This window comes from Sorex araneus, chromosome 6 (assembly GCF_027595985.1).
Source record: "Sorex araneus isolate mSorAra2 chromosome 6, mSorAra2.pri, whole genome shotgun sequence".
In the NCBI taxonomy this organism is placed as follows: domain Eukaryota; kingdom Metazoa; phylum Chordata; class Mammalia; order Eulipotyphla; family Soricidae; genus Sorex; species Sorex araneus.
In genome coordinates, this window is record NC_073307.1 from 153,622,616 (window position 1) to 153,648,113 (window position 25,498).

Genomic DNA, 25,498 nt, shown 5'->3' on the forward strand with positions numbered 1-25,498 from the left:
CTGAAGAGTATATAACACAATCAACCAACAAAACCAAATCTCTGGGGTGCAATTATTTCTAGCATAAAGTCATTCATAGTATGATAAGTACTATTTTTAATCACTCCAAAATCCAAATTTAAGGAGGAATAGGTATTTTCTTTTGATACCTACATGCATCAGGGAAACAATCCCCATGAGAGGAATAAAGCAGTGGGACTTATTATTTTTAATTTATTTCTGAATTTCTAATACTTGTTGATAATGGGGGAAAACAATCATCTCTCTGATTTATAATTTGTAATACATAATATTCTGAGGTACAACCAAAAATATTTGGAGTTGGTAAAATCAGCAGGAAGGTCAAATTACCTTTGCTGAACTTGGATTAGTTGTTTCTTCTTTAGCCACAAATATTTCTTAGATAAAAGTGGATTATCTTCTCAAATTGAGATGCTTAATTTCAACGATTTTCTTTCTATCTGTTTAGTGCACTTTCATCTATTTATTTGACGTATAAAACTATGTATATCTTGTAGCCTACTTCTCCCTCTGGGAGAAACTGGCAAGCTTCTGAGTTTCCTGCCCACATGGGACAGCCTTGCAAGCTTCCTATGGTGTATTTATATGCTAAATCCAGTAATAAGCAGGATCTCATTCCCCTGACCCTGAAAGAGCCCCCAGTGCGACATTTTTGGGAGGGCTGAGTCGAGAGAGACTTCTAAGATCTCAGGGAAAGGACGAAATGAGAGGTTACTGAGCCCGCTCGAGAAATCGATGACTTATGGGATTTTGTGATCGTGATAAAACTATGTATGTGGAGCTGGAGTGCATGTCTTGCATGTACCCCAGGTTTCATCCCTAGCTCATCACTGAACATCAGCATCACATATATCCCTAGTGGCCTCCATCACCTCTTGACCCCACCAGCACCATATCCATCTCAGAGACAAACAGAACAGGCGAACATCAGGCACACAATCTGGCCAAGAATTACCAGGAATGACCCTGGTTCCCCAACACTGCTGGATGATCCTCTAAAATGGCTTATAATTTCCATAAGAATAATCCATGTGCTTGAATGATTTCTCAGTCTTAGATGAGATTTCTCATTCTTAGATTTCTCATTCAAGACTTATTTCTCTAGTGTTCTTTAATCAAAACAGATTCCTTTTTTGATAGCACTGTAGCACTGTCGTCCCTTTGTTCATTGATTTGCTCTAGCAGGCACCAATAACGTCTCCATTGTGAGGCTTGTTACTGTTTTTGGCATATCGAATACGCCACTGGCAGCTTGCCAGGCTCTGCCATGTGGGCAGGATACTCTCGGTAGCTTGCTGGGCTCTCCAAGAGGAACAGAGGAATAATACCCTGGTCAGCCATGTGCAAGGCAAACGCCCTACCGCTGTACTATTGCTCCAATCCCGTTTTTGATAGATACTCAAAAAAAGGAATTTAGAACGCTTCTTTCAGACGTTGCATATAATTTGATCCCTACAACATTATTAACATGTATTTTATTTAATATTACATAGTATCTTTTTGTCTGTTCACAATTTCAGTATGACAATCTACATGAATATTGCCTTTTAATTTTATAATTAAATGGCACAAGAAGTGTGTGAGAGAGAGTACAGGGGTTAACCTGCTTTCTTTGTCCTCAGCCAAGCCCAGCTCATTCCCTAGCATGGTCCTTCAAGCACTTGCAAGGGTTATCTCTGAGCACAGTGGCAGGAGTAAGCCCTAAGAACAGCCAAGTATGGCTCTCAAACAAACAAAAATATCGTACAATAATATTCACATTTGTAATACTCTTCAAAGTTGACTTACTATGTGTATAGAAAAAGTTAACGTTGGTATGAGGTATTTTAGTGTGTCAGTTCCTTGATACATAAACTATTTTTAGTTGTACTTTAAAAATTCTTCACAAATACAAATAGTGTTTTTGAACATTTATTATGGACATTTATTATATTAAAATAGCCTTCCAGGGGCTGGAGTGATAGCATAGCGGGTATGGCATTTGCCTTGCAGATGGCCGATCCAAGTTCATCAATTCTCAGCATTCCCTATGGTCACCTGAGCACCGCCAGGAGTAACCCCTGTGCATTGCCAAGTGTGACCCATTAAAAAAGCAAAAAAATTAAAAATAAATAAAAAATAAAATAACCTTCCATAGCTTTGGTCTATCATATTTTTATATTATAATATTTTTAATATTGCAGCAATATAGGAAGATGCCATCATTGACAATATCGACGAGGAAAACAGGACCCACTGGTTCAGCACGTCCATGATTGTTCGAGGAATGCAGTGAGAGAGAAAGCCACAAAAAGTCGCCTGTCTTCAGAAACTCTTGAGCTCATTCACCAGCATGGTCTGGCACGAGCCTCAGGTAATCACAAGCTAATGTCCGAGCTCGCAAAGCTGTGCAGAGAAGCGATAAAGGAAGACATCAAAGAGAGAAGAGCAGCAGTGTTGGCCGATGCGGCAGAAGCCAGGAAAAGTATTCACAACACCCGCCTATCTTTTGCCAACTATAAGACCAAGATGACTGCCCTCCGACGTCCTGACGTATCTATCACTTCTTCCAGAAGGACAATGGATTAGGTTATCCATGACTTCTACTCAGATCTCTCTGATAGTCACGTCCACCTGCCCACATACCAAATTCCGCAGGATGGATATGTCATTCCCACTGTTCTTCCTTCTGAAATCCGACGCACCATTTCATCAGTAAAGACGTGTACAGCACCCAGTCCAGATAAGGTCAGACCCGAATACCTAAAGAATCTGCCACCAATACTTGTCAATACACTGCCTCAGATCTTCACACACTACCTGTCTGAATGCAAGGTTCCATCACAATGGAAAACCAGCAGGACCGTTCTGTTGTACAAGGGAGACATCCACGACATAGGAAACTATTGTCCAGTCTGCCTGTTGTCCGTCATCTGCAAGTTATTCACTCGAGTCATCCTGAATAGAATGAACAGAACACTAGACAAAGGACAACCATGCGAGCAAGCCGGGTTCCAAAAAGGATTCAGCACGATTGACCATATCCACACCGTGACCAAGCTCATTGAAGTTTCACGAAAGTTCAAGATGCCGCTCTGTCTAATGTTCATTGATTTAAAGAAGGCCTTTGATTCTGTTGAGACTGAAGCAGTCATCGACAGAAGCCCTAGCCAAACAGGATGTTCAAACTCAGTACATCAGGATCCTCCATGAACCGTATTACTGATTCACCACCAGGATCTCACCATTCTACAAGGAAGTGATCATTGACATAAAGACAGGGGTTCAGCTCACAGGGTGACACTATTTCCTCGAGAACATCATGGGACAAGAACATCATGGGACAACTGGAATAGGAAGGGATGGGAGTGAAGATAGACGGTCAGCAACTACACCCCTTCCACTTCAATGATGACATCATTCTCATAACATCAAATATCAGCCAAGCAGCACGAATGCTGGCTGACTTTGACTGTGAGAGTGGAGAGGTCAGGCTGCAGCTGAATTTCACCAAGACAATGTTCATGAGAAATAAACTAGTTCCTAATGTTCCATTTGCCCTGAATGGAATGAACATCTCCAAATGCAGCAGCTATGTGTACCTGGGTCGAGAACTCAACATGACAAATGACCTGGCACCTGAACTGCACAGGAGGACGAGAGCTGCGTAGAACACCTTTAAGAGCATCAAAGAAGTGTTAAGAGGACGAAGAACCTCTGACTCCAGGCACATCTTTTCAACTCCACTGTATTTCCTGCATTAACATATGCCTCAGAGACCTGGGCCCTATGAAAACAGGATGAGAATGCTATTCGGGTATCCCAAAGAGGAATCAAAAGAGCTATGCTTGGAGTATCACATTCACCCAAGTGAGAGAAGGAATCTGGAGTTTTGACCTTCGTCAGCAATCAAGATTCAGGGATGCTGTCTCATTTGCCAAGGCATCAAAAATCAGATGGGCCAGACACGTAATGTGATTTAGAGATGACCGCTGGACTAGAGCTTTATGGAGTGGATTCTACGGGACATCAAAAGACTGTTTGGCTGCCCACCTACAAGATGGTCAGACTTCTTTGTCAAGACCCTGAATGAACGGTTTGAGGCTCTTCGTGTTTCTGGAGCGAGCAGACGCCATTGGGCTATACTAGCACGTGATAGGGACAAATGGAGACATTACTGGCTCCCACTCGAACAAATCGACAAACAACGGGATGACAAGTGGTATAAGTGATTTTTTAATATAGTGATGTGCAAAATAACAATCCCTTAATGGGCACCTATTTCCCTTAGAACATTAGATATTTTATTTTGTTTATGTGAATATAGTAAATATAAATTGAACACAGAAACCACTCATATATAAGATACAATTTATTGTATTTAATTTTCCAATGTCATAACTATAACATTGAAATTAATAATGATATTCCTAGCAAATTAATAACAATTTTAATGTTTGAAAGGAAAAATGCTTCCATTTGTAGAATATTTCTCTCAAAAAATAATTTTCTGAATAAAACAAATTGTTTTTAATTAATTTTTACCCTCAACAAAAACACCTAACTTTACTTGACACAGATAACACTCAATATACTCACAAGCACAATATTTCTAGGGAGAAAATTTAACAGGATCCTGAATCATAACGATATCCTATCAGTCATTCTGTTCAATCCTGTTATAGAATGGCTTTGAACCCTTGGTTTTTCTTACTTTTATATTTATGTTCTAGCATTCAAAGAGTTGTCTCAATTTTATACTTTCAGATATAGATTATACTAAAAATATGCAGTCTATAAAACTGCATATGAAATATGCAGTTTATAAAATCATAATAGTTTATCAAGAAAAATGGGTACAAAATAAAAGAATGGGTTTAAATGCATTTTATACCTTTAATTTAGGAATTTTATAGTTATAGTAAAGTATATACTATTGTACAATTATTTTTTCATAAAAGCTTTGGGGAAGGAAGAGAGATAGTGCAGGAGATAGTGAGTTTGTCTTGCGTGAGCTGACTCTGGTTCAACTCCCTGGCACCCCTTATAGTCCCTTAAGCCCTGCCAGCAACGATCCCTGAGTGCTAAGCCAAGAGTAAGCCCTGAGCACAACCAGGTGTGGCTATAAACAAACAAAGAAACAAACAAATCTAACTAAAAAGAATATATCTTTTTGTTCTGTTGAACCATCTTCATTTTAACATGTTTATATGCTAATGCAAAAGCAACTAGTGTCTCTCTCTCTCTCTTTCTATATACATATATACACATATATATACACATATATATATATACACATATAGTCATAGTCACAGTCATCCCATTGCTCATCGAGTTGCTCAAGCAGGCACTGGTAATGTTTTATTGTTACTGTTTTTGGCATATTGAATACACCACAGGTAGCTTGCCAGACTCTGCTGTGCAGGCTCGATACTCTTGGTAGTTTGCCGGGCTCTCCGAGAGGGGCAGAGGGATCGAACACCGATCAGCCTCGTGCAAGGTGAACACCCTACTGCTGTGCTATCGCTCCAGCCCAATTAATCCAGATAATAAAAAAAGTTTGTAATGCAGGAGTAACCTCTGAACAAAGAGTTAGGTAACCAATTTTCACAGTTTGGTGTGCTCCTATGGAAAAAAGGGAGGGGAATGAAAAGAAAAAGAAATTCAGTAAAAGAAATTTAGAAATTTAAAAATGTTCAAATATTTAATTCAGCAATAATACTTCAATGAATATACCTAAAAGAGTTTCATCAGAAGGCTATGTCCCTAGAGACATAAATAAAAAATTTTAAAAATAATCTACAATTGACAGACATAATAACTTAAAGCATACGAAATGCTAACCAAAATACTGGTATCATCTTCAAGCAGGAGATTATGAGTAAATTTTACTTTTATCCTTATGTCTCTCTATTTTTCAGTTCTTTTCTAAAATTAATGTTTATTTTTAAATTACATTCAAATAACTGACCTATTAAATATCATATTACAAATGCTATTCATCAAAAATATTAAGTTCATATGAAATGCAAATACATTATCAAGTAAAAGAAGTTCAAATTTGTTTATGACACTTGACTTCAATTTTATTTTATAAAATGTATACGCATACAAAATACATGAGAAGAAATACTAAAAAAATAAAAATAACAAAGTGTAGTTCAGAACTGTCACTGAAAATGTCATTTTGTATTTGTCTGCATTTCTATTTTTATCATGAACATGTGTGCCTTTATGATTTTGAAAAATTATTAATAAAATGCAGTATAAATTGATGTACAATGCATTGATTCCCACCTGATTTGCATGGAACACTAAGACAATTCTATTTATACTATACACGACTATCAGATTAAATTAAAATTTAAAAGGAAAACTCACAGTTGTTATATTACTATTATCACAATAACTCTGATTTTACATAAAACACATCTTATCACTTCAGTATCCCCAATACCCTAGCACATTATTTTTCCACTATAACATTCGTTAGGTTGAGTTTAACCATTACAGCTCAAAATGAAAAGGGAGAGCATTGGAATCAAAAGATTTTCCTTGGCAGAATGACTTTAGGGAGTCACTAAATTTCTGTGCCTGAGTGAAAACATTTTAATGAAGATAAGTGTTCTCATTCTTAGCCTAACAGTGAAATGGAGGCTTTAAACTATGAGCAAATGCCATGAACATAAATTCTTTTATGCATGTTGATATGATCGATCCTTTTTCTAAGCATTTCTTTTGCTCAAGACTAACACGGTGGAAAAATAAAAGAAAAATAATCCATTGAATATAAGGAAAATACTACCAAGGTAAGGCATTTGGATCGGTTTGCCAGAATTAGAGCTAACATACGACAGTGTTGAAAGGTTTGAGGCATTTTGGTGGAGGTAAAGTGCAGTAAATTTACACATCAAAACCACAAACATTAACACTATTGTCACCATGTTACCTACACTACAGAAAATTTTTGAAAATTAACAAAAGTTTGCCAGGATTAAGTTTGTGTTTCTTTCCAGAGTCAGTGGGTTATAAAAAGAAACATATTATTAATAGGGCAAAATGTACAGTACTTGGGTAATAACCCAAATACACATTTTCTCCAAATAGGATCATCAATCTGGCTATTTTCACAGAGTGGAGATGACAGAAATAGAAACATGCTCTTTCCTCAAGGAAAAGAAAATTTTGTCACAAGTCAAGGAAAAGGCTCAGAGGTTAAAATGATGCTGATTCCTCAAATGAGAAATTGGGACATGATCATCAGTAGACACTGTGCAACTCAACATTTCTAGATTCTCACCCCTGCACCATCTCGATGAATGCAGGCAAACAGAGGCCTAAGCTACAGTTTTGTGCATGAGATTTCCCTTCACCAGCTGTTTTAAGGCACGGATCACATCCTTGTTCCTTAGGCTGTAGATGAGGGGGTTCAGCATGGGGCTTAGAAATGTGTAAAAGACTGCAAAGATTTTGGACTCTTCGACGGACTTCTCAGAAGGGGGCCTCAGGTACATGCAGAAGAGGGTCCCGTAGAACCCGACGACAGTTGTCAGGTGGGATCCGCAGGTAGAAAAGGCCTTGCGCCTTCCTTCTGCAGAACGCATCCTTAGGATGGCGGCAATGATGAAAAGGTAGGACAGCAGAATGATGAAGAGCGAGCTGGAGAGGGTGAAGCCAGCCACCACGAACATTGCCATCTTCTTGCCAGAGGCGTCAGAGCAGGCCAGGGTTATGAGGGGAGGATCCGCGCAGTAGAAGTGGTTGATCTCAAAGGGGCCACAGAAGGACAAGTGAAAGGTCAGCAGGGCCTGCGACAGTCCGTTCAGGAAGCCGTAGACGTAAGTGAAGGTGACCAGAGACAGACAGATGTTCTTGGACATCCTGGTGGTGTAGTGTAACGGGCTGCAGATGGCCACGTAGCGGTCCAGTGCCATGGAGGCGAGGATGTAAAACTCCGTGATGACCAGCGCGATGAAGAGCAGACACTGCGTGAAGCAGCCGGCGTAGGAGATGGTCTTCGTGTCCGAGAGGAAGTCATACAGCATATTGGGGCTCACGTTGGAAGAGTAGCAGATGTCTACAAAGGAGAGGTGACTCAGGAAGAAATACATGGGGGTTTGGAGGTGGGAATTGGTCCTGATGAGCACAATCATGCAGAGATTTCCTGACAGCGTGATCAGGTAGATCACCAGAAACACCCCGAACAGGATCTTCTCTAGCAGTGGATCATCTGTGAGTCCCAGAAGAACGAATTCTGTCACGACAGTGACATTTCCAGAACACATTTTCTTAACCCCTAACCTTTGAAAAAAGAAAGTGACAGCGAAAGTGAATTCATCCTGATCCACGATGCTGTGTTTCTTCTATCCATTTTCTCAAATAAAGGTCTGGTCGTCAATACGGCCAATTTCTCATTGCAAGAAATATGTGGGAATTTTTATCTGATTTTTATATTTCTCTTTTTCTCATTTCAAGTATATACCTCTCTCTCATATGTGTGTGTGTGTGTGTGTATGCACTGTCTGTAGCACTGTCTTCCCATTGTTCATCAATTTGCTAGAGCAGGCACCAGTAAAGTCTCCATTGTGAGACTTGTTACTGTTTTTGGCATATTGAATACACCATGGGTAGCTTGCCAGGCTCTGCATGTGGGCGGGATACTCTCAGCAGCTTGCCAGGCTCTCTGAGAGGAACGAAGGAATCGAACCTGGGTCAGCTGCATGCAAGACAAATGCCCTACCCTCTGTGCTATTGTGTCTCCCAAGAAGAGACTAAAGCATGAAATATGAAGCTATGTGGATGGATCTGCACATACCATGCTGAGTGAAATGAGTCAGAAGGAGAAGGACATGCACAGTCATATCCTTCATATGTGGTAGAAACACCGTAAGGAAACAACAAAAGCAACAGAAACTGAGAACCAGAAAGCATGCCACTGTGTTTGGAGGCAAGTAGACGTGGGGGGCGTGGGACATTAGGAAATCCAAAAATTTTAATGGAGTGACACAGCTAAAGTTAAATTCTTAACTAGGTGGAACTTTGGGGTGTGTGCATGCAGCTTGAGGGAAGCTGACACTCTGGGTTTTACAATACCAATATTAGATTTATTCCAAAATTGATGGAGATTTGGTTTTCAAATTTTTAGATATTATGAACAAAGCTGCTATGAATATTCCAATGTGTGCCTTATAATAAACTTTTGTACACACACACACACACACACACACACACACACACATTTGCATTAGAGTCAGACCTCAGAAGGAACTACTGATCACTGACTTTGGAAAATTCTACTTGTTTCCAGAGTGGTTATACCAACACACACACTTCATACAGGAAGACATTCATTGCCAGAGTTCAGCTTCATTCTCATCAAAAGGAATTTCTTAGATTTTTTGGTGATGTGTCCATATTGTCTTCCAAAGAGACTGAACTAGATGACATTCCTACCAGCAGTAGATGAGGGTTTCTTTTTCCCCACACTTCTGCCAACACTGGCTGTTTTTTTTAATTATTAAAAAATTTTAATTTCTTATTTAACAATAATAAAATATTATTAATTATTGATAAAAAATTGTATTATATTATATTATTGTGATTATAAGTATATCTTGTTAATAAATAATAATAATTTTTATTTATTAATAAAATACATGTTTGTGCATTTATAAATATATTATATAGTACTATAAATTTATATAAATATGATATATGAATATATTACTGTATCACTGTCATCCCATTGTCTGTCGATTTACTCGAGCGGGCACCAGTAATGTCTCTATTCCTCTCAGCCCTGAAATTTTAGCAGCTTCTCCTTGTCTTTCCCAACAATTGGAGGTTCTTTCAGGGTCAGGGGAATAAGACCTATCATTACTGTTTTTGGCGTATCGAATACACCATGGGTAGCTTGCCAGGTTCTGCCCGTGCAGACAGGATACTCTTGGGAGTTTATTACAATATATGTGTATATACAATTTGGGGTATAATTCCAAATTATTTAGGTACTTTTTTTCCAAAACGTGTGGACAATTCACAAGAATTAAAAAAAAAAACAGTTAAGGAAAGCAGAAGTCCACTTGCATCATTCAAACAGACAAATGAAGAAAGTTGAGTGTCCAGATCCCTACAGCTTGATATCCTACCTTCACAAACTGAAAACAAAAAGTAAATATTCAGGGCAGCATTTTCACTTAAAATCTATTGTTGCTTGTCTTAATTTTTATTCAAACACATTGAATTAATACATTCATCTCTTGATATATTACTAAGAATTTGGGGAATTATGGATGAATATAATTTTACCTTCTCACAGGAGCACTGCAAAGATGGATTTTCTTTCCTATTCCATGATCTGAAGATAAAATGGTGAGCCAATTCTCCAACCTCATGAAGCATGCATTGGAGAAGCTATAACAGGTGAAATACAGAGATATGACATATACCACTAAGGATCATGTGCTATAAAGACAGATCAAGGTTTCAACTGGCATTTCAAAGAAGTTCTTTGAAGACAATAGAATTTTAACTATATATTTTAAAAGATGTTTATGGGGAAAACACTGTGGCATGATGTGTATAATTATTCCCTGCAACTAGCAATCACATATAAAAAATATATTGTTAAAGGAAAAAAGGCAATAGTCAATGTTTGTTCTTCTTAGCTGTCAGCGGGAACCATATTTTCTCAGGTCATTGTAAACAAATTTCTGAAAAGTACACCCACAGTCATTCTTTATTCAATTCTCAAATATAGGAAGCATAAATATAAGCAATGATTTGTGTAGACTCCATGTAATATTAAAATATACATAGGAAAGTAAAGTAAAATTGGATGATGTAATGTTGTTAAAAATCAATGGGCACCTTTTCACGAAGATGGTGCCAAAGGCCAAGAAGGAAGCCCCTGCCCCTCCGAAAGTTGAAGCCAAAGCCAAAGCTTTGAAGGCCAAGAAGCAGTGCTGAAAGGCGTCCACAGGCAGAAAAAGAAAAAGATCCGCATGTCACCCACCTTCCAAAGACCCAAGACCCTGCGGCTGAGAAAGCAACCCAAATACCCTCGGAAGAGCGACCCCAGGAGAAACAAGCTTGACCATTATGCCATCATCCAGTTTCCTCTCACTGCTGAGTCAGCCATGAAGAAGATAATGACACACTTGTGTTCATTGTGGATGTCAAGGCCAACAAGCACCAGATTAAACAGGCTGTGAAGAAGCTCTATGATATTGATGTAGCCAAGGTCAACACCCTGATTAGGCCTGATGGAGAGAAAAAGGCATATGTTTGGCTGGCTCCTGATTATGACGCCTTGGATGTTGCCAACAAAATTGGGATCATCTAAACAGTCCAGCTGGCTAATCCTAAATACAGGTTTTTTTTTCCACCATAAAAAAAAAATCAATGTGCACTATTTTTCACATGGAAGAACAAACTTATATTAAGAAATAAATAAACAGAAATGCAGAAAATAACCTACCTGTAAAGCGAACTTAGCATATTCTAGAAGAAAACAGTATGTATATATATATAAAACACATGGTATGGGCATATTCCCTAATGTATTTTTAAGATAATTTTCAAGAACCAATTAAATTTTTTTGTTTCCCCTGAGCATAACATCAATTTGTTGCTTTGAGGTCCTAGAATTTTCTGAGGGGCTAAAATCACATCCAATTTCTATATAACATGCTAGTAATGAAAGCATGAGACCATTAACACAGAAAAACTGACCATAGCTCAAAATACTTTGGAGAGAGAAATATATAGGGGTTATGTTTTATATTTTTAGTTTAATCAAAGTCGAAATATTTTCATCAGAAGTTTAAATGTTGTAATGAATTCACCTGATGAAATCGAACGGCAGGAAAGTAAAACAAATGAGATTTGAGCAGTGTTACATAAGCAAGTTTAGGAAGTAATGATCAATAAAAACATTCTGTGGAAGGTCACCATTATGAATTTAATTGAAACCAATTTCCCCATGTGTTTATTTCCTGAACATGCAAAGATGTTCAGAGTGCTGTATCAAACTGATATCACTGTCACTGTCACTGTCATCCCATTGCTCATCGATTTGTTTGCGTGGGCACCAATAACGTCTCCATTGTGAGACTTGTTACTGGTTTGGGCATATCGAATACTGGAGTGATAGCATAGTGGGTAGGATGCTTGCTTTGCATGCAGCTGACCCGGGTTTGATTCCTCCGCCTCTCCCGGAGAGCACAGCAAGGTACTGAGAGTATCTAGCCCACATGCAGGGCCTGGCAAGCTACCCATGGCATATTCGATATGCCAAATCAAACTGATATATCATTACAAAATATATTCTGATATATCATCATATCACAAAATTGATGACATAGCAAAGTGAATATCAGAATAATCTGTTGAAAGTTCATCTACCTTATTTTAAAAAAAAGTAAGGAGATTTCTCAAAAAGTAAAAATAGAGCACCCACAAAATTTAGCAATCCCACTTTTTGGGATTCTCTCAAACACACACACACACACACACACACACACACACACACACACAAAACCACTTCAAAAAGATATATGTAGTCCACCCAGATTCTTCTCTCAAACGCACACACACAGAGAAAAAAAAACACTTCAAAAAGATATATATAGTCCACCCAGATTGCTGAAGGGTGAATAAAGGTCAAGTGCCAGGGCTCTGAATTGAACTCAGGAGAGTCACTTGCTCCCCAGGTCAGGATCACACCTTGGCCTCGAAGGAAGGGAGGGCTGATGAGCCATTCTGCCTTGGCTCTGCCCATCCCAGTCCCTGAAAGCTGCGAGAATGCCAGACATCAGGCTCCAGTTTGTCGTCAGGGGCGCTCCGCAGATGCACATTTCTTCACCTATCCATAACTCACTGCAAACACACAAAGATATCCTAACTGCAGTTTCCTAATCATGCAACAACACACAAGAAACCACTCCAAATGGCAAATGGCACAATGGTAAAGCAATGCAAAAATCCACCAGGCTTAGTGAGTGAAGATGCTAGCCCGGATGGCCCAACCAGTATTAATGAGCTATATAAACTCTCTGATAAGGAATTTAGAATGGAATTGTTGAGGATGCATAAGGGGTTCAAAGGAACCAAGGGGTTCAAAATATACCAAGAGAATATGAGATCAGAAATGAGGAAAATACAAATGAAAATAACAAACAGAAATGAAAGATCTGAAAAGCCTGGTAGGAGGTGAAATAACAAATCTTCTCAGGAGGAGGGATTCAGCAGCACAGTAAGAGCTTCTTAGGACAGAATTGGTAAGCTCCAAGATGAGGTGCAAAATCTTCAGACAACAACAAAAGATAGAAAAGAGCCTCAAAATAAAACAATTGAAGACAAGAGAACGTTGGAATGAATTCAAGAGGAACAATATAAGAATCACGAATCACCGGCACAGGGGGTCAAGAAGACAATCCTGATGAATAAGCAATAGTTAAAGTTATCATTGCTGAGGAATTCCCAGAGCTCAAGAGTTCATGCACCCAGATCCAGGAGGCCCGGAGAGTACCTTCCAAAAAAAAAAATCAAAAACCTAAAATACTGTAAAACACATCCCAATCAGAATGATGGAGAGAGAGAGAGAGAGAGAGAGAGAGACAGAGACAGAGAGACAGAGAGACAGAGAGACAGAGAGACCTAGTAGCATGGAGAACTTTAACCGTGTGTTACTTTGAATTAATATTATGCTCTTTCACTGAACACTCTTGCCTTATGTTGAAATTAAACATATTGCATATTGTATGTACGAATCCTTCATCCCTCTCAGAGAGGCCGGCAAGCGACCGATACTATCCCGCTCACATGGCAGAGCCTGGAAAGCTACCCATGCATATTCAATATGCCAAAAATGGTAACAACAAGTCTCACAATGGAGATGTTACTGGTGCCAACTTGTGCAAATCGATGAGCAACGGAATGACTGACAGTGATACAGTAATACAGTATATTATATGGAGGATATATAGCACATATGTTAAAATGTTATTTTAAGACCACACAACTTGTTTTAAAAAGAATAATGCATTATACCCCCCAGATAATCTAAATTTTCCTGTCATTGACTGTAAAAAACTAAAGCACGCCGAGGGGCACGTGCACTCATGGGTTCTCCGGGCAGCTCTGTCTCACCACCTGCGTTCGGTGCTCTGAAACCGCAGTGTGTGGACTGGATCGGGACGGCCGTTGGCAAAGGACAGGCAAAGGAAGAAAGAGGACCAAGCTGGTTGCTGATTAGTTACCGTTTATTCAATCTTCCATCTTTCCCATCTCCCACACTCCCAACTCTATCCTCTCTCTGGATCTACTCCAGCCTCTCTCCATCTCTCTCCTCCCTTTTTCCTCCCTCGCCCTTGCCCCTAGGTTATACACTACCAGGTAGCAAAATCAACATAATAAAGCCCTTCCTGAGGGCTGTCAGGTTTAAAGGGAACACAACCTAGGGGCCATCCAAAGCCCTTCCTGACTGCCATTAGACAAAATACCTCTTAAGGGTCTTTTCTCCTCTCCCCATTCTAAACACTCATTAACATCTTAATACTAGTTATTTTTGCATGGACATAGCAAGAGATACATTGAGGTTTGCAAGGCAGCTCTCCTGACAACATCTTGCCACAGGCTCAGACCACAGCACTCAGGACAGATTAATCATTCCTCACCCTAGCAGGGTCCAAAACTAGTTATCACTGTTTGGATCATGACAACATTTGTCCATGATCAAGCTCTTATAGTTAAGCATTAAGCACTTTGGCCAGGCCCATCTTGATGCCAGGGTAGCACACAACTCACCACTTGCCCTGGGTCCGTCTCGTCCCTCGTCAGAACCCTGCTTTTGGGGGTGCTAGGAAGTAAGGGCAGCTGAAGCTTAGGTCGAGAGAACAGATGCCCAGGAGGAAAATATCACATAGAGTCAAATGACTCCCAGATTACAAAAGCATAACATTTGCTAAGTCTTCCTGTGTCCATACAAAAAGGACATTGCTCTGAATAAACTATGCAAAGGACTCAAAGAGAAGAGAAAAACATTATTTACAAGTCAACAGAACACTAAGAAAGAAGCTACAAATAAACAAAGAGGAATAGAAGCACTGTAACAGGAGTAACCCAATAAACCTAAACTACCTGAGGCTATGTTATCCTACAATTGACTCTTTTTTTTAAATAGTAAAGCCATAAGATTCTACTTGTTTAAATTTTTTAAAATGTGAATGGCTTGATGTATTCATTTTTTTCTTTTTCTTTTTTTTTTATTAGTGAATCACCATGAAGTACAGTTGCAGACTTACAAATTTTCCTGCTTGCGTTCCAGTCATACAATGATTGAGTGCCCATCCCTCCACCAGTGCCCATTTTCCACAACCAATGGTCCCAGCATCCCTCCCACCACCCTTACCCCGGTCCTTCCCACCCCACTCCACCCTGCCTCTGTGGCAGGGCATTCCCTCTTGCTCTCTCTCTCTCTCTCTCCTTTTGGGTGTTGTGATTTGCACTAGAGGTATTAAGTGGCCATCAAGTTCAGTCTATAGTCGACTTTAAGTATGCATCTCCCAACCTGAGCAGGTCAACCTAGTACCCTTCACTTGGTGGTCCCTTCTCTGTCTGAGCTCCCTTTTCCCTCAGCACGTGAGGCCGGCTTCTAAGCGGTGGGGTAATCCTCCTGGTACTAATCTCTACTATTCTTGGGTGTTAGTCTCCCATTCTGTTACTTTATATTCCACAATTGACTTTCTAATGTTTTTTGGTGTGGGGAGAATGACACCTGTGCATTATCAGGGCTTGCTATTGGCTCTGAGCTCAGTGATCATTCCTGGTGGGCTCTGGGGACCATCTTGGGGGCCAATTATCAAACCCAGGTTGATTATGTATAAAACAAGCATCCAATCTGCTGTACTATGAATCCATCTCCTTCCTATCATTGACTTTTTGAAATTGTGATTATTGAGTACTTTTAGTTCCAGGTGTTAGAAGCAATACTTTTTTTCAACAAACCTGTACCTTCAATTGGACTGATTCTTAACCTTGAGATGCTTATGATGTCATACTGGGAAGGATAAAGATAAGAAGGTATATAAAGAGAGAAGTTATGCTTCTAAGATGTTCTCAGTGTGTTAGGAAATATTATATTATACTGCTATTACTTGGTTCCTTGACTTAGTGCTGGATTGGAATAGCTGCAACTATAGAATCTGAAGCTTGAGCATTTGTCACTGTCTTACTCTAGGAAGGATTAGGGTCAGGGGAATGAAGAGATAAGTGTACTGTGTCTTGAAATATGAAGACCTTCCATGAAAAGAATGCTACAATGGACAAAAAAAGGTTAATAAACAAAAATATATGTGGTTTTAATACACAATGGTTCTAAAGATAATATAGGATAATAATATAACATTTGAGTTTGATTTATTATCCAGAATCATAGGTTATAACTAAAAAACTACTAGCCTCCTTTAAGTGTATATTTTCATTAAGATGACAGTCCCTCTATGACAAAGAGATACAATAGGATTGCACCTATATCTTAATCAATTCTAACCAGTCTAGGACATTTTTTACTCACATATATCAGGAAAAAAAGAACATTTCTACTGGGCAAATATCTCTGTTGTGAAACTTCTCTAGTCTATCCCACTGAGAACTTTTAATTTGCTCATTCTCATTGCCGTCTGAACTAATGCATAAGAGAAAGGAAGCCCATATTTCTTTCCTTTGCTCTTTATTTCTAAACTAACAAGTACAAAGACCAAAGAATATGACACTTTGTCTTTCAACATTATGAAGAACAAATCTTTTCTAAAAGTTCTGCTGTGTGATCAAGGTATTTTTATTCTGTGATTCTCCCTTACATTTATCCTAAAGCTTTTCCTCATTGTTCCCTCAGAGGTCTAGCTGACTTTTTATAGATAGAAAGTCTAACTTCTGCCGCTCTTAAAAGACTTAGTTCTACATCTCTTAGCCATAAGTCACTCCTCTGCCATTATTCTGGCTCAGCTAAGTCCTCATTACCATTCTTGTGGCACATACAACGATCTAATCCTGAGAACATAACAGGGAAGACTAGGTCATCTGCCATTCAACCTTTATCTTATCTTTGTGCTAGATTATGTATCAATGAACAGGCAGTTAAAAATACAACATTTGGTTACTTGCAAGCATATAAATTCACAGAGCAGTTATAATTAAACAAAGGGAGCGACCATCTTCCCCAGAATATATGGGCATCAGTTTCCAGCTCCATTCATTATTGGGAGGAAAAATGTTCTAAGACTGATTAAAATGGAATGAGAATGAAGAGATGAGAATGTAGTCTTTCTTGGTTCCATCAAAGTCATGAAATTCTCAGACTTTGATGACTCCAAGAGCAAAATCAAAGAGAAGTTTTTTGAAAAAGTTTACGCGCAGAGGCTTTGACCTCCTTATTTCGCAGACTATAGATGAGAGGGTTTAACATGGGGATGACCACCGTATAAAATACAGACACCACTTTGTCTTGGTCCATGGAGTAGCTGGAGCTGGGGCGCAGATACATGAATAGGATAGTGCCAAAGAAGATGGTGACAGCCATCAAGTGAGAAGCACAGGTGGAGAATGCTTTGAGCCTCCCCTCGGCGGAACGGATCCTCAAGATGGCCATCAGGATGTAGAGATAAGAAATGAGAATGGTCAGGAGGCAACTCAGTTCATTGAAACTGGCAAAAGCAAAAATGATGATTTCATTGATATGTGTGTCAGTGCAGGAGAGTTTCAGGAGAGGCGGAGTGTCACAGAAGAAGTGGTTGATAATATTTGAGCGGCAGAAAGACAGTTGGAAGGTGAGGCCAGTATGAATGGCAGCATTCACAAATCCTGCAAGGTAGGTGGCCAACACTAGGAAGACATTGAGCTGGGGGGACATTGTAACTGTATAAAGGAGAGGTTTGCAGACGGCCACATATCGGTCATAGGCCATAACAGCTAACAGAAAACCCTCGATGCCAGCAAAGGAACCAAAAAAGAAGAACTGTGTGGCACATCCATTAAATGAAATAACTGGATTCTCTACCCAAAAATTCACCAACATATTAGGGACAATGACAGAAGAATAACAGAAGTCAACGAGGGACAGGTTGCTGAGGAAGAAGTACATTGGAGTGTGGAGATGTGAGTCAATCTTGATTAATAGAATCATGCCAAGATTTCCAAAGAAAGTGATCATATAGATAACTAAAAATACCACAAAAAGAATCCACTGTAGTTCTGGATGGTCTCGGAATCCTAGTAGAATAAATTCAGTGACTGTAGTATGGTTCCTCATATCTATATTCTTCAGAATAGATGATTCCTTCTCTGGGATAACAAGGAAACAGAAGAAATGAATTATAACAAAAATACCAGACAAAATCACACTATCATTCTCTTCTGTATAATTGTTTCTGTGATATTCTGAGAACATGTGCTTTCACTACACTGACGAATAAGTCAATTCAGCAACCTATTTCAATTTTAAAATTAATGTGCCCACATTGGATGGAATGTAAAGTAGAAGGCAACCAATTTCAATTAAGAAAATGTTAACACACAAGGATGTAACTGTAACAAAGATTAGTAATCTCTTATATAAGATCTCAATGGCACGAGGGTGAGGTACAATAACCTCCACAATACTTTCTTCTAAGGAAGTCTTTTTTGATCATTTTTAGTGAATTAATTACAACAAGCAACACAAATTAAATCATTTTTGTCAGCTATTTGGAGAAGCTTGGGTGGTGATTGTGAAAATAGAAAATCATGATGGTGGGAAGCTATAATGGTGGTAGGGTTGGTGTTGGAATATAACGAATGTAATAAATCACTGTGAACAATTTTATTAAAATAAAATTGAACTACAAAATTAAAAATAAAAACACAAAATCTCACATGGAAAATAAATAAATAAAGTGAATGTGCGTATCTGTCTGTGAAGTCTGATGAGTGAACATCACTTGTTCATATCCAATCATGCCTATCAACATTTTTTTCCTACTCCATTGATTTTAATTCTATACCACCTGTCACCAAATACATTTACATTCTTCTTGGAAGCTAAACATATATTAGGGTTGAACATATTTGTTGTATCCAGTTCTGTTTTACTTGTATTCTCTTAAGTCATACTAATCAGGCTTTCACTCCTCCACTCCACAGAAACTATTCTTGTTATACTCATCAGGAGTCTGTATGCTTCCGGATCCAGTTATCACCTCTCATGCATCATTTTTTAACATTTCAATTGCATTTGCAGTTTATTGCAGCCTTTTGATTAGAAACCTTTGGTTTCTAGTCTTCCAGAGAACCAAACTTGAACATCTCTCCTAACAAGTAGGTTTCGCCTTCTCTTCTAAGCTACTTCTCCCCATCTCTATGACTCAGTGTTGAAATATCCCAGATATTTTACATCTTTTTTTCATATACTTTCTATTTCGATTCTACCTCATAATATCATTCCTTCTTAAGACTTGAAATGTCATCTATATACTTAGAATGCCTGGATTTATATCTCCATCCCGAAATCTTTTCCAAATAAGTCATCAAATTAAATTTTCTGCTCTTACCTCCACATGGATATCAAATAGTAATTCTACATGTACCAAAATTGAATTTTTCATTCTTTGCACCCTTTTCTAGTTTTCTAGTTTTCTCCAAACATTACACTTTCTAATTTTCTAGCTTTCTCCAAACATTACATTTCCTACTTCAAATCAGTGACATCTGTACTTCCATTTTATCAGATGATGTTGGAGTCAAGTAAATACTGGAAAAATTATTCTTTATAACACATTTTATTACTAGTCTATCAGATAGACTATTTGACTCTGTCTTCAAAATATCTATATAAATATGCCAACTGCCCACTGTTACAACCTTGCTGCTGCCAGCAAGGACTAAATCAGTAACATATTTAGATTACTGTAGTAGTCTTCATTTTTTAAATTTTATATTTTTTGAGACATCCTGACTAACAATACTGTTTATGATATGGTTTTATATATATGATGTTCCAACACCCTCCACCAGAGTGTCTATTTCCCTCCACCATTAGCTCAGTTCTCCCCCATCATCACCTCACGAACTTTACTGAGTTCAGTTCCATTTTAGAGAACTAATTATCATTTTCTGTTGCCTTTGACCATTTGTTACTCCCTTACTGTTCTTCTGTCTATCCCACAGATGAGAGAGCACATTATGTAACTTCTCTCAACATGATACTTTCAAGATCCATCTATGTAGGGACAAAGTATATGACTTTAATTTTTCTTATAGCCTAATTTCTGTTGTGTATGTATGACATTAGTTTCTTTATCCTATCTTTAACTTTTTTTTATCTGAAATCAGCTAAAATTCTATCTCAAAAGTAACCATAGCTAAAATTTTCAGTCATTTTTAGAACTCTGTTTTATGCATTTATATACTAAAACAATTACATTGTATAACACTAAATCATTTAATCTGCATAAGTCTAATTGTATTTGGTGTCATGTCTATGGACTGGAGCAATAGCACAGCGGGTAGGACGTTTGCCTTGCATGCAGCCAATCCAGGTTCAATTCCTCCATCCCTCTTGAAGAGCCCGGCAAGCTACCAAGAGTATCCCATCGCATGGCAGAGCCTGGCAAGCTACTCGTGGAGTATTCAATATGCCAAAAACACTAACAACAAGTCTCATAATGGAGACTTACTGGTGCCTGCTAGAGCAAATTGACGAGCAATGGGACGACAGTCATGTGTATATTTATGTGTGGTTTTCCAAATTCATCATTTTTAATATGTGTAGATAAAAATAAAGATAAATCAGGTATTTATTCATAATACCAAATTCTCAGTTTTCATGTAGAAATACAGAAAACACACAGACATGAATATATATTAATATTCATCCATTTATTCATTTATATGAATATGTTAAATATGTATAAAAATTTTATCTACTATTGGTGTCATAAATCCTCTGTCCTTTAAAAAATCCATATTTATTTGGTAGCATTAAATCCAACATTTCATACATATTGCGATAGAAATACTTATCCTTGGTTGCCTAAAGAAATTTTTCAGTTCTCTTGAAAATTTTCTATATCTGAAATAATTTGATATAAACTAAATAATCTTACCTTTTATCCTTAAGAAATATATAATGAAAACAGTAATACAGCAATATTTATTAGTTTAGCTGGTATTATTTAAAAGAGAGAATTTTTCTATCTTAAAACATGAAATTTGTAAGTGGACAAAGATGGAAATAAAATGATATAGTAAAATAAAAGTGGCATAATAATTTAAGTTATGACCACTAAAAATAAGGAAAATCATTCAATACTGCAAGAAAATGATGCCTCTGACTGTAAGACTGAGAGCCAGCCTTATTTATCATCATTCTCTAGAGATTTAGTCTTTTCAAAACATTGGAAGTCTAAAGTTTGAATTGTGTGAGTACACAATTACATGATTTTGTTTTTCACTATGCTTTATTCTCCCCAGTGAACTTTCATACCCTGGAGAGTCAACAGCATTTAGAGATGTGCAAGCAGTGTTCATGACGTTGAGACCCCATGAAATAAATGAATTAAATGTTGCAAATTTGACCAGACCCTGCCTCCAAACTTCAGAATTCCATTTAAGCTATAATCTCTAACATTTGTACTAACTACACTGCTTAGTCACTTCATTAGTAGATTATTTAACAAATATTTATTAAATGTATTTTATGAAGTAGGCAATATTTTTGGTCCTGATAGATGGTCAATAAAAATAATCTTCTCAATTCTTTCCTTCAGTGTGTAGTCTGTAGTTGCAAGGAAACAGTGATAGCATAGTGATGAGAAAAGTCAAGTCCAAAAATGTTTTTGATGTGGGATAAAGTTGGTCGTAGAGGGGGAGACTGTGCAGAGGTTTTTGTGCGTAATGTGCAAAAACTTTTTATTGTGGAATAAAATTGGTCATAGAAGAGGTGAATGTGCAGAGGAATCAGCGTTAAAGACAAAAATGTCTGCTTTTCTAAGAGTTGTAAATAAGAAGCAATATATGATAAAAGAGGAGCTAGAATAAAAGGTAAGGAAAAGACCAGATATGCTACAATGTAAAATGCTTCTTTAAAGAAACCTTGGTTAACAGCTGAAAAGAAAAAAATATAAAAAGATGGAAGGACTGTTCAGGGTAGACAGGATCTGCTAATACCCCTTTGGGGTTCTACGATAAATCATTAAAGGATGAGGCAGTCTCACTCAGAGTATAAGAGAAAAGTTATTCTCCCTCGTGATCTGCATGAAAAACAGGATTGCCAGAAATCAAATCTGCCTTATCCCAAAATTGACTTAGTTCCCTTTCAACATATCTTATTAAAGTAGGTTGTGTCCCCCCTCATTCTAATATTAATTCCCCCCACACTACAATATTTATTAGATAATGTAATTATATCAGTGCTTATTGAAAATTATAAAATTTTGGAAATGGGGAGATAAAAATATTAAAGTAACTTGATCACTCTCCTCAAAGACTTTATATTACTTTACCAAACCCTATAATCATAGTGATGTCCAATAATAATTAATAAGACCTCTTATGTGAAACTTTGTAGCTAACTTGACATCCATGTGGGTCATTAGCACTGCACTGTAGCACTGTCATCCCATTGTTAATCGATTTGCTCTAGCAGGCACCAGTAATGTCTCCATTGAGAGACTTGTTGCTGTTTTTGGCATATTGAATACACCACAGGTAGCTTGCCAGGCTCTGCTATGCAGGTGGGATACTCTCAGTAGCTTGCAGGCTCTCCGAGAGGGATGACAGAATTGAACCCAGTCGGCCACGTGCAAGGCAAACGCTTTACCCACTGTGTTATCACTCCAGCCCTTGACATCCATGTGAGTCATTATTTATAGTTAATCCCATGAAATATTCTAGATTTGCCTCTCACAGATCTTTTTTCCCAACTTTCAGGTATGTGTAGGCAATGGTCTTGCTGAGAGAAATTTATAGCTTAGCTAATGTCTCCTTCCAAAAAAAAGGAACCACATCCAAAATTGGTCATGCTAGGAACACAGATTGTTCCTTTTTCTCTATTCTGTGTATATCTGAAAGATCCACTCAGCTTTAGAGATCCTTGTGAGGTGGCTGGGTTCTAATTTCATCATGCTGCATTCCTCACTCAAAGACAGTGTTCTTGGGAATATTTTGCAACAAACTTCTTTATCTGTGTTTATAAATACAATTATCTGACTCAAAATATATTAGCCCAGGTCCCTGTCAAAGATTCTGATAGATATATATATAACTCAGAGAGAGATGCTTGATACTGCAGTTAGAATTTAAATTCAGACTAGTCAATTCCAAGTGATCTAATACTGTATCAGGTTTCACTGAGAAAATTTATCATATACATTTTGACCACGATTAAGACACCAGGATATTAAGATGTAGATTTTGTCTTAAAGAATCTATTTTAATACAAAATATTTAAGCAATTCAACAATAATATTATTCAAAAATCATTTTCTTCTATGTAATAGGATTATATATTCAACGTGACTTTACAGCATGTTTTTCCGTAATATCTTCTTAAGGGCCCCTTTCACATCTTTATTTTTTAAACTATAGATGAGGGGATTTAGCATGGGTATCACAACTGTGTAAAAGACAGAGACAACCTTGTCCTGCTCCATTGAGTAGCTAGATGTAGGGCGCAAATACATGAAGAGGATTGTCCCAAAAAAGATGGTAACAGCCGTGAGATGGGAGGCACAGGTGGAGAAGGCTTTATGTCTTCCCTCTGTGGAGGGCATCCTCAAAATGGCAATGAGGATACAGAGGTAGGAAATGAGGACAATCAAAACACAACTAATGACATTAAAACTGGAGAAAGCCATGATCACAATGCCATTGATGCGAGTATCAGAGCAAGACAGCTTGAGTAACGGTGGGGTGTCACAGTAGAAATGGTTGATTCTATTAGAACCACAAAAGGACAATCTGAATGTCATTCCTGTGTGTATGGCTGCATTCCCAAAACCTGCTAGGAATGAGATCGTTACTAATAAGAAGCAAACTCTGCCAGACATGAGAACTGGGTAGAGCAGAGGGTTCCAAATAGCTGCATAGCGGTCATAGGCCATCATAGCCAAGAGGAAGCATTCAGTCCCCAGGAAGGAGCCAAAGAAATAGAACTGGGCAGCACATCCATTAAAAGAAATGGCCTTATTCTCAGACACAAGATTCACCAGCATTTTAGGAGTGACAGAAGAGGAGTATGAGGCATCAACAAAGGAGAGACTACTGAGAAAGAAGTACATGGGAGTGTGAAGACAAGGATCAATCTTAATTAGTATGATCATGCCCAGATTACCCACCATAGTTGCTATATAGATCAAAAGAAACAATACAAAGAGGACAACTTGTAATTCTGAATTATCCGAGAGTCCCAGGAGGATAAATTCTGTCACTTCCGTCTGATTCCTGTGTTCGAGTTCTTTCATGTATCTGGTCATTTGAGCTGCAATAATAAAGATGAAATATGGAATGTGGTCAAACAACTAATAAGGTTCCAGACCATTTCGTTGACATGTACACAAATTCTAACAGAAACATGTAGTGTAGGAAGCATAAAATGTGTGATAGACTTGATGTCGAATTAAAAGACACGAGATTCTATATCTAAGATCCAGGTATGCCTCCTACTGGTGAATGACCTTGAAACAAACAATATAGTACCCCTCTGAATAAAAATAACTTCTGGCATTCATTATTCACTGATTAATTACAGAAGCTTATCCTTTAAATGCAACGCTATTCATCATTTGTGATTTTAAAAAGTAAGTAAGATGCAACATAAAATCTAGACATAACCTCTTAAAAAAGATTGTGAAATGAACTCAGTCTACTGACTATTCTTCCACAGTATTAATGGCAAAGAAAAATTAATGGAGTTTTGGAGACTTATCAACTAAAAATGAGTTGCATGCCCTGGAAGCACAAAGATTTTTAAAAGTCAATGATCAGTAAAAAAAAAAAAAGCAGAGATATTCTGATGTAATTGTTTTAGTTTCAACATCAAAAAATACTATAGATGTAACAATGTCTACCAAAAAATAGAAGGAAGTCAGTTATATTTAAAATTTTTGAACACTAGCTACTGCATGGTAATATTTAAGAGTGAGTACAAATCCCTATATAAAGTCTTTTACACCAAATGTGACAGTGAAAATCCGTAAGGACTTATTTACAGAATTGCCACAGAACTAAAATACATTAGCAGCATGAAGAATTTCTCAATTGCCTTAAGGAATCCAGGGAAAAATTTTAACACCATGCCAACTAAATGTAAATAAGATTTATCAACTTTAAAGAAGGAACAAAACCAAAACAAGGTAAAAGAAGAAATTAAAATAGATATATAGTCTATATCTTCCAAATAAAAGGATAGGCAAGAGGTCCAGTGGAATTCTCCATGTCTATTCTAATCACCAGCACCCCTTAT

General features: G+C 37.8%; 3 protein-coding genes and 1 pseudogene across 3 annotated transcripts; 1 reads left to right on the forward strand and 3 right to left on the reverse strand.

Annotated features, from left to right (window-relative positions):
• Positions 1-7,337: 7,337 nt before the first annotated feature.
• On the reverse strand, positions 7,338-8,285 carry LOC101539204 (olfactory receptor 5M10-like). The gene has a single exon (XM_004620431.2). It carries the CDS (start codon positions 8,283-8,285, stop codon positions 7,338-7,340), a length of 948 nt encoding a protein of 315 aa, XP_004620488.2.
• Positions 8,286-10,881: 2,596 nt separating this feature from the next.
• On the forward strand, positions 10,882-11,352 carry LOC101548712 (60S ribosomal protein L23a-like; annotated as a pseudogene).
• Positions 11,353-17,383: 6,031 nt separating this feature from the next.
• LOC101539472 (olfactory receptor 1020-like) lies at positions 17,384-18,322 on the reverse strand. The gene has a single exon (XM_004620432.3). It carries the CDS (start codon positions 18,308-18,310, stop codon positions 17,384-17,386), a length of 927 nt encoding a protein of 308 aa, XP_004620489.3. The 5' UTR covers positions 18,311-18,322.
• Positions 18,323-23,555: 5,233 nt separating this feature from the next.
• On the reverse strand, positions 23,556-24,509 carry LOC101548971 (olfactory receptor 5AP2). The gene has a single exon (XM_004620382.3). The coding sequence runs from the start codon at positions 24,507-24,509 to the stop codon at positions 23,556-23,558; it is 954 nt and encodes a 317-aa protein (XP_004620439.1).
• Positions 24,510-25,498: the final 989 nt, after the last annotated feature.